The following is a 16229-nucleotide window of genomic DNA, read 5'->3' as shown; positions in this document are numbered from 1 at the left end:
CATGAGTAGTCTTGAGCTGTGTTTAGTAAATTGTACCCTATGCTTTATCAAATCGTTTCAATGTTTAGTGTCCGCGGACAGATAGGTTATGGGCTTCCTGATAAAAAAAACAAATTTTTTATGATCAACGATCTTGTAAAATATATGACACATGTAAAGTATTTTTAATTTCCATCTACTATAACTCAGACTACAGAACACAAGTGTAAACAGCATGCTTCATATTTCGTACTAGTATTCTTGGCATTTGATATAAAACAAAAAAAAGAATGTACATGATCAGGATACTTACATAAAAGTTTTATTTGAACACTTTTGGCAGTGGAAATATATCTGACAATTGAGAATGCTCCATAAGATGTCAGTCACTGTTCTAATAGTTGACTCTAAACATAGAAAGCAATTTGGTAAAGTCCTATCTTGAACAATCTATCTAACAATTAAAAATGTTCCAGAATGGACTAAGGGGGCTCTGGGGTCTATATTCTACATAAGATGTCAGTCACTGTTCTAATAGTTGACTCTAAACATAGAAAGCAATTTGGTATAGTCCTATCTTGATCTTGACTCATCTATTTAACAATTGAGAATGGTCCAGAATGGACTAAGGAGGCTCTGGTGTCTTTATTCTACATCAGATGTCACTCATTTGTTTTATTTGAAATCTTTTGGCAGTGGAAATCTATCTACAATTAGTTTAAACTTTATTTATTATTATGCCCCCCTTCGAAGAAGAGGGGTATATTGCTTTGCACAGGCATTTCGGTATGTCGGTCGGTCGGTCCGTCGGTAAACCAAAGCTTGTCCGAGTGACAACTCAACAATTTCTGGACGTATAGTCATCAAACTTGACGTGAAGGTTGGGCCTGACCAGTAGATGACCCCTATTGATTTAAGGGCTCATCAGGTCAAAGGTCAAGGTCACAGTGACCTTTAATGGTAAAAGAATTTTAAAGCTTGCCCGAGTGATAACTCAACAATGCCTAGACCTATGGTCATCAAACTTGATATGGAAGTTGGGCCTGACCAGTAGATGACCCCTATTGTTTTTGGGGGTCATCGGGCCAAAGGTCAAGGTCACAGTGACCTTGAATGGTAAAAGGTTGTCCGAGTAATAACTCGACAATGCCTGCACCCATGGCCCTCAAACTTGACTTGGAGGTTGAGCCTGACCAGTAAATGACCCCTATTGTATTTGGGGGTCATCGGGCCAAAGGTCAAGGTCACATGTACCTTGAATGGTAAAAAGTTGTCCATGTGATAACTCGACAATGCCTGCACCCATGGCCCTCAAACTTGACTTGGTGGTTGGGCCTGACCAGTAGATGACCCCTATTGTTTTTTGGGCTCATCGGGTCAAAGGTCAAGGTCACATGTACCTTTACTGGTAAAAGGTTGTCCGATTGATAACTCAACCATGCCTGCTCCTATGGCCCTGAAATTGACTTGGAGGTTGGGGCTGACCAGTAGATGACCCCTATTGATTTTGGGGGTCATTGGGCCAAAGGTCAAGGTCACAGTGACCTTGAATGGTTAAAGGTTGTCCATGTGATAACTTGACAATGCCTGCACCCATGGCCCTCAAACTTGACTTGGAGGGTGGGCCTGACCAGTAGATGACCCTATTGTTGTTAGGGTTCATTGGGTCAAAGGTCAAGGTCACATGTACCTTGACTGCTAAAAGGTTGGCCGAGTAATAACTCGACAATGCCTTGACCCATGGCCATCAAACTTGACTCGGAGGTTGGGCCTGACCAGTAGATGGCCCCTATTGATTTTAGGGGTCATTGGGCCAAAGGTCAAGGTCACAGTGACTAAGAACCATAAAAGGTTGTCTGAGTGATAACTAAACAATGCCTGCACCCATGGCCCTCAAACTTGTATTGGAGGTTGGGCCTGACCAGTAGATGGCCCCTATTGATTTTAGGGGTCATTGGGCCAAAGGTCAAGGTCACAGTGACTAAGAACGATAAAAGGTTGTCTGAGTGATAACTCAACAATGCCTGCACCCATGACCCTCAAACTTGTATTGGAGGTTGGGCCTGACCAGTAGATGACCCCTATTGATTTGGGGGTCAAGGTCACAGTGACCTTGAAAGCAAACTTGACAATTCCTGGACCTGTTGTTATCAAACTTGACATGAAGGTTGGGCCTGACCAGTAGATGACCCCTCTTGACTTTGGAGGTCATCAGGTCAAGGTCAAGGTCACAGTAACCTTTAACACAAAAAAGTTAACAAATCTTCTCCCAGTGATATCTCAACAATGCCTGAACCTATGAGCATCAAACTTGACATGGAAGTTGGGCCTGACCAGGAGATGACACTTATTGATTTCAGGAGTCATTGGGTCAAAGGTTAAGTTCACAGTGACCTTGAATGCGAAAATGTTTCAAGTGATAATTCGACTGTGCCTGCACCCATGGCCCTCAAACTTGACTTGGTGTTGTGTCTGTCCTGTAGATGACCCCTTATGATTTTAGGGGTCATCGGGTCAAAGGTCAAGGTTACAGTGACCTTGAGCGAAAAAAGCTTGTCTGTGTGATAACTTTTCAATGCCTGCACCCATGGCCCTCAAACTTGACATTTAGATTTTTGGTGACCAGCTGATGTTTCCTATGGAGTTTGAGGTCAAAGGTCATGGTCATAACACAGTGACACTCTATCCTATATACTCTATACTTTGATTGGTCATAATCTTAAAACTGCCACAACGGCATCCAATGTCAGTGACAAATCAGCTGTCATTTTGGTCCATGAATATTTCATTCAATTGTCCATATTATCCTGACAACATGGCGCTCGGGGGGGGGGGGCATTATGTTTGACAAACATCTCTTGTTTTACAACATTTGTAAAGAAAGTTGTATTTACTATACTAAGTCACTCTTGTTGGCACGATGTTTAGCGAGAATGTTGTCTTGTGGTGTGGGGGAAACCAAAGAACCCGGAGAAAACCTACTTGTCCGGCTTGGCAACCACCAACCAAACTCACATGGGCCAGACAGGGAATCAAACTTGGGTCTCCTTGGTGAGAAGCTAGTGCGCTAGCCACTGCACTAATCAGACAACCAGAAAGGGCTTAGGGGTTTCAGGGGTCTATATTCTACATATGATGTCTCTAAGCATAAAAAGTAATCTGGTATAGTCCTATTATGACTCATCTTTCTAACAATTAAGAATGGTCCAGAATGGACTAAGGGGGATGTTGTGTCTTTGTCACTCATTTGTTACAAGAGTTGACGTTATACATAAGAAAGCAATTTGGTATAGTTCTATCCCGACTAATTTGATTTTTGTAAATATATATCCCAACTTCTTCGTAAAACATTTCCAGATTACAAGATACCTACAAGAAGGATCCAGTGATGTCCCAAGCAGGGGTCAAACTCCCGATCCACTGGACATCTATGAAGGTCACGGAGGTTGTGTGCATCAAATTGGACCTGAACGACACCATGCAGCGACAGGAGTATCAGGAAGTGGATAAACACTTCCACGACTCGATGCCCAATGCAACCATCGCCAGCGTACATAGAGTCCAGAATGCTCAGCTGTGGGAGCACTTTAACCTGTATGTACTTAATAATGAGGGTGTTTCCCCCCAAACTGCTTGCGTGCATAATATTTTTTAATTTATTTATTTTACAATGATTGTGAGACAACTTATAACAACATTATATCAATTACTCTCGTTAGTGGATTTTACGGATTGGTTGATTTTACGCGAGAGTGTGGTCTTGTGTTGTGTGGAAAACCAGAGTACCTCGAGGAAACCCACTTGTGCTTAGTGACCACCAACCAAACTCACATGCGCCCAGGCTGGGAATCGAACCTGGGTCGCCTAGGTGAGAAGCGAGTGTGCTTACCACTGTGCTGACTGAACAACCTAATACAGAACACTTCTTCTTATATCATAAGTTTTACAGTTTAACACCTGAAATAGTGCCTTCCAAAGTGGGAGTTTCACTCAAAATTACAATGTTGTGGACAAATTAGACTCTATTTTAGAACAACCAGTAGTTTGGTACTTAATTTCAAATAGTATTTGTGAAGTAAGGTCAAATTTTGCGCTTCATTTGTTTCAAACTGACACTTTGGTGAATTAAACACCTTTCTAGGGAACTGCTTGCAGGCTGTATGGCATAATCTTGTATTCAATTTTAACATACATGTACTTGTTCCTCGATATTTACTGGTTTAATATTTGTTGAGGATACTAGTATGCCAAGTGTGATAGTGGTCTAGATAAATAACTGTCAATAAGCCAATAAGTAACAAGTCCTGGGCTCGTTCGCCACCGGAGAGAACCACGCATGGTCTCTCGAAAAGATCCTTATAGGTAGAAAATAGACTTGAGCGTGATTCAAATGAACTAGCGCTTTTCACAACCAAGCTTGTATAAATAAGTGAAAACTGAGGATAATTACAGTGGTTGAAATTAATACAAGCCTGCAAGCCTTGCACTGGTAAAAAGTCTTCTGAGCTTGCTCAAATTTTGAGTTTTATATAGCAGGGCTTGTTAAAATATTTGATGCCAAGCACTAGTGCAAGAATTTGTTCATCCAAAAGTCAAATTTCGATGACTGTAATTACAAATATGAAAACCTCTTCTGCTCCTGAATGATTATACATAATGTCAAGGTCTCCTATGATTTCAGTAAGAAGCGTGAAATGGAGAGAAAGTACGGTCAGGGTGGTGCGAACGAGCTTCACCTCTACCATGGCACAAGACCTGACATCGTCGAGAACATTGTACACGACAACTTCGACTTTCGCATTGCAGGCAGCAGGGTGGGCGCCCTGTACGGGGACGGGTCATATTTCGCTACAACGGCCAAATACTCCGACCTATACGCATCTCAAGACTCTGACACCGGGTTTAAGACAATGTTTGTGGCCAAAGTTTTGGGGGGGAAGAATTGTCTTGGTGCACCAGGAATGAAGCGACCACCACAGATTGATCCTAAGGACTTTAAGAAAGGCTACTATGATTCAGTAGTGAATAATATACTTTCACCTACGATTTACTGCGTTTTTGATATGAACCAATACTATCCAGAATACTACATAGAGTACCATTGTTAAGGAACATTTTGAAAGAAAATATTGGTTTTTCATTTATTGATAAGACAATGGTAGGATTTGATATATTTTGCAAACGCAATATATGAATTCCATTATTTGATTTGGATAAATATTCTATATTCATTTTAAGTCAGTATTTTTAGTCATTTATATATGTAACATGTCGTTATTCAATGATGCTGAATCATAGGTCTACCCTCATCAAGTGAGGAAAAGTGTCCAACATCATACTACTGGTGGTTGTTTCGATTTTATGATTTACTTTCTTCACAGCTGTTTAGTTTTGGCCGGTCTTGCATGGTTTGAAAAAAATTATGTGATAACTTAGTTTTGGGGAATCATAGGTAATAATTATAATATTATCCTGATCAATTTATTGTGAAAGAATAAATGCTCATAAATTGTAAAGTGATATCATCTTGCAAAATGTGAAAAAAACTACTGCTCACAAAATGTGAAATAATAGACACTGAAAAAAGTGACACAATAAATGTTAGCAAAATGTGAAAATAATAAACACTTATAAAGTGTGAAATGATAAATGCTTATGAATTATGAAATAGTGAACGCTCAAATTAATATGATTAAAAGGTTTGGAAAAAACCTTGGTTTATTTGTTTGTTTCATTCAACTAAAGTGAATTTTAACCATTCATACATGTATACATAGGTATCTTGTCTTTTGTTTTTGAAATGTTTTAATGGAGTTAATCGTATATATTTATATACATATGTATTTGCTTAAGTGTTACCTTCAATGCTCTAGGAATGGATGGTCCTTGGTTACTAGTATTTAAATATATAACAAATCAATTTCTGTCATGACTATCTCGGTATGATATGAATTTGTATTACCTGAAACATTCCTATCAATTGATATCAGCCATCAATAGCTGAGGTGATAGAAATGTGCTGATTAAAGCCTGTGTGTGTGTGTGTGTGTGTGTGTGTGTGTGTGTGTGTTCACGCGCGTATGTGCATTCTTTAAGATATTGCTTTATTTCTCCTGGAACGTGATATGTATCCGCAATTTAATCTTGAAGAAGCCCATAAAAATTCGAGTACATTTACGGTGTTATTTCTAAAATAAAAAAAAGTATTCTCGATTGTTTTATTATTTGGTCTTGATTCTTGATGTCATTCGAAATTCCTCGGACATTTTTATCGAAAACTACCTCGGATGTATATGAACGGTTTACAATGTCAGAAATCCTTACACTTTTAACTACGCTGCAAGTAGATCGCGTAGTTATTTCAATTAAGCAGTTACACTTAATAACTTAACTCTTGGGCTCAGTCTTACTTATGCTTACAATAATAACCTGTAATGGCAATAAATTTAAACTTAGATCTACAAATACAAGCTAAACACTTCATTTAATTAATGATTTTTTTACCTACATGTACTTCTACTGTACTTCTACTGATGTACCGGCATAATTCCGAGGTTGTTTTCAATAAAAATGGCCGAGGAGTTCCGAATGTCGTGAAACTTGTCCCTGTAGTTTCTGCTGTTCCATTCTTTGACATGAGCAATTTTGTGCGTCCAACGAACATGTATCACACGAATTCACAGGACGCTGGTTGTCATTTGAAAACAATTCAATCAGAAAGGGGTGATATTTCGTCAATACATATTAACACATGGCTGTTACATTGTAAACTCTTGGGAACTTATTCATAAAACATTTTAAGTCATGTCCTAACTTAAATCGATTTTTGACAAATTTCATTGTCAACTTAAAAAGTATAAGTCCTTTTTAACAAGAAAGTGTGTTTTTCAATCACTTAAATGAAACTAATATATTTTAGAATTTTTTTTTTTTTTTTTATTTCATATGACTTACTAAAATTAAGAGACTTGAGTTAGAAAATGACTTGAGAAGTCTTACGAATATCGCCCCTGGAACATTTTTGTTCTTAGTAGCTTTTTAAGACTTAGAAGTACCCCGGGCTGTGTCGGATTGGAATTCTAGTTATCCGGGTACCACAAGTAGAACTCCAGAAATTAATCCAATGTATTGAAAGACAAACAGAACATTGTGCTTGCTGTTCTCGCTTACAAATAACAACACTGCACACAATATAGCATCAATTTATTGATATATTTTATATAACTATGCATTTCAAACTTAAAACCCTTTGCTCCCCAAGCTAAAAAAGTTGACCACTGGCCCTATAGTGCAAACTACTGCTGTAGGACTAGACCATGTGATATTTGTCAATGAAATCATAAAGTAAACATGCTAAGCAAAGTCCATTTTTAATGCAATATTTATGCAAAAAGCTACAGAAGCAAGCTCAGTAGCAAATTTTTTTAACATAAACCCGGTTTAGTGGCACTGTGCAAACGCCAAAAGACATAGAACACAAAATCTAAAAACAAGAACCATAGAAGAAACGGCGCTAGTCCTTTTCGTCAGCGTTTCACAATAAATAAGGATTGTTGATAGAATAGCGCACTACATTCAAAATACGCTTAAACTACTACTTCCAAATTCACATTTCAGCGCATCAGGAAACGGCCAGGTTTGTTGGTGAAGCAACATGGAGTCGAATGATAAAATATATTGTATGCTGCATCTCCTTTTCCTTCATCACCTGAAAATATATGAAGTATATTACAAATTATGTCAACATCTATAAATTCAAAACGTTCATCTCGTCATTTACGCATATTTCGAGGGGTGTAAGCGAAATGGTTCTTTATCTTCTTTATTTACTGTCACTTAGAACCTTTTCGCATTCATCCCTCGATATGCAGTATTAATACCTTCGCCAATACATATATATGCAATATTATTATGACAAGCGAGAGTTAACCGCTACAGCTAAAACAAACGAGAAAATTACAAATCATTAACATTCTTAGTAGTTATTTTATTAAGACGAGGAAAATTAGAATAACTCATAACCTACTATTTATTTCTTCCATGGCATATCCACAGGAACTTTCCACATTACGTAGTTTCCGCAACACACTCCGAGTTTCGGTGTATAAACCTGTGGGCCACAACAATACGACTCAACCCCATACTCCTTTGGCCGTACGACACCGCCGCAGCACAGATGCCGCAATGGATCAAAGCAGTCTCCACCACAACACTCTGAGTGATAACTGCTAATACTTTTAACAATGTTGCAGTTACAACAGATCTGCCTGGAACTGTCATATGTACGGTTACAGCAACAGCAATCGTCGAAGTGGGTTGTTTTCTTGATCACTTGTCCATCGCAGCACAACCCTTTCTCTGGATTGTAGCTACGAATGCCACAGCATCTGGTTAACGGACCAACCCATGCGTGCTGAATAACTCCGTCACAACACATATCAATATCTGCATCGTAACTCTTGCCTGCACAACACCGTGTGTTACCCTTGGGGTTCTTGATTGGTTGTGGTGTTTCCTCTCCTTCGTATGTGCAACAAACCTCAGTAACTGGATTGTACGTTGTTTTTCCACAGCAAAGCATATCGTCGGCATTTTTCTTCTCCCGAATCTCATCAGCACAGCAAATATGTGTTTTGCGGTTATAAGGTTTTCCATTGCAACAATCAGACATACCGTATACACCCGGTAGATCAAATAGCATTCCATCACAACAGATGTTTTCATAGATACTGTAACTCTTTTTCGAACAGCAACGCGTGTCCATTTTGTCGTCTGTTAATATTTTGTTTGAATTCCCGTGGCAGCAGAGTTCTTTGTCTGCCTCGTAAGTTTCGTTGCCACAGCAGACGTCATCGTTTGCATGGTTCTTGACTAACAGTCGATCAACATCACAACATATCATTTCATCGGTGTCGTAAGCAACATCACCACAGCATTCAGTCTTACTCCCAGTCCTTACTTGTACTTTGCCAATGCAACAAATGTGTGTATCTGGATTGAGTGACTGCTTCTCGCAGCATACATAATCACCTCTCAAAGTCTTGTTGACAACGCTACTGTCGCAACAAAGTTGTGTATCTTGATCATAGCTAACATTTTTGCAACATCCGGTATCTTGGACAGATTTTGGTTGCCGCACACCCTCGCAACAAATGTCTTTTCTCGTATTGTATGAACTATCGCCACAACATGCATTGTCATCTTGGTGGGGTTTATCGTTAACCTCGTTGGAATCACAACATATTTGTTCTTTTGGGTTATAACTTATATCGCCACAACATCTAGTTCTACCGTTGTCTGCAGGTTGAGAGTGACCATTACAACATAGGTCATTCTGCGTGTTAAAACTGCCTTCCCCGCAGCACCAGGTATCATCCGGTTTATCTTTCCTTCTGATTTGATCGTCACAACATAGATGTGAATCTGGATCATAACTCTTCTTTACACAACACCGTGTCTTCGAACCTCCAACCTTTTCTTGTACTACACCTTCACAACATACTTCAGTTCTTTCATCGAAGGTTGAATTACCGCAGCAACAGTCGTCATTTTGATGTTCTTTATCTATTACTTTCATATCACAGCATAGTTGTCTCTTCGTGTTCATGCCATATGGGCCACAACATGACCCGTCGTTCACATTACCATCGACATCTTGAGGCATTCCATCGCAGCATATTTGAGTTCCTGTATTGTACGTACTATTTTCTCCGCAACAACAATCATCTTTATTGTCCATCTTGTTGCGCACGTCCTCTTTGCAACATATTTCGGATCTCGTATCAAATGATTTCTTAAGACAGCATGCAGAGTACTTGCCACCCTTCCTTTCGACAACCTCCATGTCGCAACACATCTGCCTTTCGGTGTTGTATGTTTTCTTGCCACAACAACAATCATCGTCTTCGCTGGAAGAGTCCATCAGATCAAAACCATCACAGCATACTTTAGTTTTTGAATTATAACTACGCATATCACAACAAAGTGTAATATCGCCCGTAAGTGGTTGAGGAACACCGTTACAACATATTTCCTTCCGTGTATCCATCGTGGTATTGCCGCAACAACAGTTATCTGAAGCGTCGTTTTTCGGTACTAGTCCCTTATCACAGCACATAAACATTGCTGTGTTGTAACCAACATCGCCACAGCAATTTGCGTCTTCATCTACTGAGGACTTTGTATAAGGATTTCCATTGCAGCAAACTCCCCGCCGTGTTTCAAACGTTGAATTACCACAGCAGCAGTCGTCACGTTTGTTGCGTTTCTCTCTTACGCCTTCCTCGCAACAAAGATAAGAGCGGGTATCAAAGCTTTCACCGAAGCAGCAAGAAGTGTACTCGACACCAGCAACGAGTGGCTGTGCTTTTGTATCGCAACAAATCTCCGTTTCAGCATCGATCGTTCCTTTTCCACAACAACCATCGTCTTTCTTTCCTCTCTTCTGTACCAATTTCCTATTACAGCAAACATGCATGTTTGGATCAAAACTGATTTCGTCACAACACTGTGTCCTGTTTCCTCCGGGCTGCACATATAGACCATCACAGCAGAGCTGTTCATCTGAATTAAATGGCGCATTGCCACAGCAACAGTTATCATCCTTATTTTCCTTCTTCACAAGTTTCATGTTGCAACACAAGTATCCTTTAGGATCAAAACTCTTATTTACACAGCACACTGTTTTATTTCCAGCAACCCTGTCCTGAACGTTCTTGCCCTGGCAACAAATGTGGCGTGCCGTATTCATTGCCCATCTGCCACAACAACAGTTATCGTCTTCGGCGTTCTTCTCAATAATTTTCATTTCTCCATCACAACATAAATGTGAGACTGGATTATAATTCTCATCCTTACAGCACTTATCTCTAGCAGAATACCGATCTCTTACAGATTTCTCACAGCAGATTTGTAATTGGGTATTAAATGTCTTGTTTCCACAGCAACAATCATCTTTCTGATCGGTTTTAAGAAACACAATACCATCACAACAAAGCTCGTTTTTTGTGTCAAGACTCATATCTCCGCAACAGGTATGGTATTTTCCTCCAGGATAAACTTGCTTGTTGCAACATATTTCGGTTCGTTCTGTCATGGGTGTACTTCCACAGCATGTGTCATCGCTATTCTTGGACTTTTTAATCAGAGTACCCTGGCAGCAAATATGGGTCGAAGCATCATAACCAACATCGCCACAACACATCATTTCGTCACTTTTATTTGAAAATACCTTTCCAAGACAACATATATGTGTTTTCGTGTTGTATGTTTCTTCCTTTCCACAACAGTAGTTGTCTTTTGGATTTTCTTTTCCTCGAAGTTTTCCAGTATCACAACACACGTAGTCTTTAGCAATATATGCAATCTCGCCACAACAGTGTGTTCCTATACCTGGTATACCCTCACAACATATGTGTAGACCGGTCGTCATAGTGGTGTTTCCGCAACAACAATTATCTGACGATAATCTCTTATTTCGTAAATCATCTCCACAGCAGATTTGTATTGAATAATCATAACTTCTCTTGTGACAGCAAATCGTTGTCTTTCCAAATGATGGCTGAGGATTTTTGTCACAGCAAACGCCCCGCTTTGTATTAAATGTTGATTCACCACAGCAAGAGTTATCATCCTCGTGACTTTTATTTTGTACGTGATTTGGTGCACAACATATTTGTGTATATGTGTCGTACGCAATTTCATCACAACACTCCATACTTTTACTTCTTCGATCAAATCTCTTTTTATGGCAGCAAATGTGATCTTCTGCATTCATCGTACCCTTGCCGCAACAACTATCATCATCATCATCCGTTTTATCAACAACATCGACATCACAGCATAGCTGTTTTCTTGGATTGAAGCTCATGCGTCCACAACAGCGGGTTGAAGAACCAGCCACCTTGTCTGCCACAAACTTTCCCTGGCAACACACTTGTTTTTCCGTGTTATATGACGTATCTCCACAACACCAGTTATCCTCATCATCCGTTTTGTTAAATAAGCCTGAATCGCAGCAAATCTGTGTATTTGCTTCGTAAGAAATGTCACCACAGCAGTGTGTACTATCGCCATAAGACGGTTGCACGACGGACCCATGGCAGCATATTTGCTTTCTAGTATTATATGGCTGATCTCCGCAGCACCATTCATCTGCTTGGCTATTCTTTTGCACTACTTTGTCTTCACAACACATTTCCTTTCGATTATCGTAGCTTTCTCTCTCACAGCATCTCGTTGTATCTTTATTACGTATTGGTTGAGGCACACCCATGCAGCAGGTCTCTGTTTCAGCATCGACGGTGGAATCGCCGCAACACCCGTCGTCTGCGGGTTTGTTTTTGTCAACAACTTTACCAAAACAACAAAGTTGGTTTTTTGTGTTGTAACTTTGCTTTCCACAGCATGTTGTTGGACCTCTGTATCTTGGTTGAGGTTCACACTCACAGCACACTTCCTTAGATGATTGGATAGTCATATTGCAGCAACAACAATCATCGTTTTTGTCCCTCTTTTGAACAATTTTCATATCACAACAGAAAGTTGTTTCAGAGTTATAGCTTTCTGTTCCACAACATTTTGTGTTTTTACCCCCTTTTCTATCTTGTGGGACACCATTGCAGCATATACCGGACTTGATATTGAAGGTTGATGAACCGCAACACCAATCGTGATCCGGTTTTTCTTTATCTCTTATGTCTCCTGCATCACAGCATATCCCTTCATCTGAATTGTAACTCTTGTCATAACAACATCTTGCTGCATCACCCCCAACCACAGGTTGTGGTACTCCCATGCAGCAAATCTGGGTTTCTGTGTTCATCGTTGTTGATCCGCAGCAACAATTATTATCATTGTCCACTTTCTCTATAATTTTACCATAACAGCACATTTCGGTTTGACTGTCAAATGTCTTGTTACCGCAGCAGTCCGTGTATTTGCCACCAACAAGTCTGTTTGAGACACCATCACAGCACATTTCACTCTTGGAGTCCACTGTAGATTCGTCCCCGCAACAAGCATCATCTTCTGAGCCATATTTTGTTCGTACCATTCCATCGCAGCATATAGTCTCTCTAGAGTCGTAACTCGTTTCTTCACAACATGAGGTAAATTCTCCAGCAGCACGTGGTTGTTTTTCACCAAGGCAGCAAATGTCATCCTCAGAGTTCATTGATTTATGGCCACAACAACAATCATCTTTTCTTTTTTCCTTTTCAATGACGTCTTTTCCACAACACATATGAGTATCTGGACCAAAGCTTAATTCAAAGCAGCACTGGACTTTGTCCCCGCCGATTCTGGGCTGTGGGGTTGTTCCCATACAACAAACTTCGATAGTTGAATCAAGCGTTAAGTTTCCGCAACACATGTTATCATTGTCTTTTGTTTTTTCAATCACATTATTGTCGCAACATATGTGGGTTTGGGAGTTGAAACTGTCTTGTAAGCAACATCTTGCCATTTCACCCCCTTTTCTTTCATCAACATTTCCATTACAACAAATGTGTGTAGTAGTGTTGAATGAAACATCATCACAGCACCAGTTATTGCCTTCATCTCCACGTGGAACAATTTTATCTATGCAACATATATGTGTTTCAATATTGTAGCCTTTTCCGTCGCAACAACCAGCACTGTCGACACCTCCTACATCATAAGCTTCCCCGTTACAACAAATTTCTTTAGCTGGGTTAAATGTGTTTTTAGTTCCACAGCATTCTCTATCATCAACCCTCTTTTTGTTTCTCACGTCACCTTCATTACAACAGAGTTGCGACATTGTAGAGTAGCTTTTGTCTTTACAACACGACGTAAACTCACCGTCTGTGCTCAATCTTGGAACACCTTCACAGCATATTTCTTTACTCATATTAACTGTAGTGTTTCCACAACACATGTCGGCATCGGGTGAATGTTTTGTCACGATGGTTCGTCCACAGCATAACGACAAAGTTGAATTGAAGCTTACCTCGTGACAGCATTGAGTGTTTCGCCCATACTTCGGTTGTATATTGCCTTCACAGCAAACGTTCAGCTTTGTATTGAAAGGTTTATTGCCACAACACCAGTTGTCATTTTCATCACGTTTAGCTGTCACAGTGGTTCCATCACAGCAGATTGATTCACTTCTGTTGTAACTCTTATCTAGGCAACAACCAGTACGTGGCCCGTAATAATCATTTGTTACACCCAAGCAGCACACTTCTGTCTCATAGTTGAAAGTACTGTCACCACAACAGCCGGTATCTTCGGGACTGGCTTTCTGAACAATATTCCCATTACAGCAAACTGACTTGCTCATGTTGTAACTCTCCGAACCACAGCATTTTCCATTTCTTCCATATCCTTTCTTTGTAACACCCTCACAACATATATCGTCCTTTGAGTCCATTGAGCTTTTTCCGCAGCATTCATCATGACTAAGATCAACTTTCGTTATAACTTCTCCGTCACAACATAACTCAGACATTATATCAAAGCTTTTCTTGTCACAACAGTCAGTAAAAGGTCCACCTTTCTTTGGCTGCGCGACACCCTCGCAGCATATTTCGTTTATACTGTCGTACGTTGAGTTTCCACAACAATGATCATCATCATTATCTTTTTTATCGACAACATCTTTGTCGCAACATACTTGTGTATCCGCGTTGTAACTCCTAAGTATACAGCACTTAGTATTGTCTCCATATTTTGGCTGTGGATTGATTCCTCCACAGCAAACCTCATCATCAGGATTATATGTTTTGGTCTTACCGCAACACATTGTATCATTGTCTTTTGTTTTTTCAGTCACGTTCTTGTCGCAACATATGTGGGTTTCGGAGTTGAAACTGTCTTGTGAGCAACATCTTGCCATTTCACCCCCTTTTCTTTCATCAACATTTCCATTACAACATATGTGTGTAGCAGTGTTGAATGGAACATCATCACAGCACCAGTTATTGCCTTCATCTCCACGTGGAACAATTTTATCTATGCAACATATATGTGTTTCAATATTGTAGCCTTTACCGTCGCAACATCCAGCGCTGTCGACACCTCCTACATCATAAGCTTCCCCGTTACAGCAAATTTCTTTAGCTGGGTTAAATGTTTTTTTAGTTCCACAGCATTCTCTATCATCAACCCTCTTTTTGTTTCTCACGTCACCTTCATTACAACAGAGTTGCGACATTGTAGAGTAGCTTTTGTCTTTACAACACGACGTAAACTCACCGTCTGTTCTCAATCTTGGAACACCTTCACAGCATATTTCTTTACTCATATCAACTGTAGTGTTTCCACAACACATGTCGGCATCGGGTGAATATTTTGTCATGATGGTTCGTCCACAGCATAACGACAAATTTGAATTGAAGCTTACCTCGTGACAGCATTGAGTGTTTCCCCCATACTTCGGTTGTATATTGCCTTCACAGCAAACGTCCTTCTTTGAATTGAAAGGTTTATTGCCACAACACCAGTTGTCATTTTCATCAAGTTTAGCTGTCACAGTGGTTCCATCACAGCAGATTGATTCACTTCTGTTGTAACTCTTATCTAGGCAACAACCAGTACGTGGCCCGTAATAATCATTTGTTACACCCAAGCAGCACACTTCTGTCTCATAGTTGAAAGTACTGTCACCACAACAGCCGGTATCTTCGGGACTGGCTTTCTGAACAATATTTCCATTACAGCAAACTGAATTTCTCATGTTGTAACTCTCCAAACCACAGCATTTTCCATTTCTTCCATATCCTTTGTTTGTAACACCCTCACAACATATGTCGTCCTTTGAGTCCATAGAGCTTTTTCCGCAGCATTCATCATGACTAAGATCAACTTTCGTTATAACTTCTCCGTCACAACATAACTCAGACATTATATCAAAGCTTTTCTTGTCACAACAGTCAGTAAAAGGTCCACCTTTCTTTGGCTGCGCGACACCCTCGCAGCATATTTCGTTTATACTGTCGTACGTTGAGTTTCCACAACAATGATCATCATCATTATCTTTTTTATCGACAACATCTTTGTCGCAACATACTTGTGTATCCGCGTTGTAACTCCTAAGCATACAGCACTTAGTATTGTCTCCATATTTTGGCTGTGGATTGATTCCTCCACAGCAAACCTCATCATCAGAATTATATGTTTTGGTCTTACCGCAACACATTGTATCATTGTCTTTTGTTTTTTCAGTCACGTTATTGACGCAACATATTTGAGTTTGGGAGTTGAAACTGTCTTGTGAGCAACATCTT

The 16229-nt window shown here is 39.9% G+C and overlaps 3 protein-coding genes across 3 annotated transcripts in view; 1 reads left to right on the top strand and 2 right to left on the bottom strand.

The window, feature by feature from the left end:
- LOC128218576 (E3 ubiquitin-protein ligase MIB2-like) overlaps nucleotides 1–6190 on the top strand; it is a 41670-nt gene extending 35480 nt beyond the window's left edge. Inside the window, exons 19-20 of the mRNA XM_052926274.1 lie at nucleotides 3337–3573; nucleotides 4661–6190. Coding sequence (XP_052782234.1) covers nucleotides 3337–3573; nucleotides 4661–5087 — 664 coding nt within the window. The 3' untranslated portion in view covers nucleotides 5088–6190. The remainder of the gene's footprint in view (nucleotides 1–3336; nucleotides 3574–4660) is intronic.
- Nucleotides 6191–7165: 975 nt separating this feature from the next.
- Nucleotides 7166–16170, bottom strand: LOC128218574 (fibrillin-1-like). The gene is made up of 2 exons (XM_052926271.1): nucleotides 8006–16170; nucleotides 7166–7687 (listed from the first exon to the last, which is right to left on the bottom strand). Exon 1 carries the CDS (start codon nucleotides 16139–16141, stop codon nucleotides 8009–8011), a length of 8133 nt encoding a protein of 2710 aa, XP_052782231.1. The 5' UTR covers nucleotides 16142–16170; the 3' UTR covers nucleotides 7166–7687; nucleotides 8006–8008.
- Nucleotides 16168–16229, bottom strand: part of LOC128216055 (uncharacterized) — a 33487-nt gene continuing 33425 nt past the window's right edge. Inside the window, exon 5 of the mRNA XM_052922648.1 lies at nucleotides 16168–16208. Coding sequence (XP_052778608.1) covers nucleotides 16168–16208 — 41 coding nt within the window. The remainder of the gene's footprint in view (nucleotides 16209–16229) is intronic.

This window comes from Mya arenaria, chromosome 14, assembly GCF_026914265.1.
Source record: "Mya arenaria isolate MELC-2E11 chromosome 14, ASM2691426v1".
Taxonomy (NCBI): domain Eukaryota; kingdom Metazoa; phylum Mollusca; class Bivalvia; order Myida; family Myidae; genus Mya; species Mya arenaria.
Note: the sequence above shows the minus strand (reverse complement) of the source record. Positions and strands in the feature narration are given on the sequence as shown.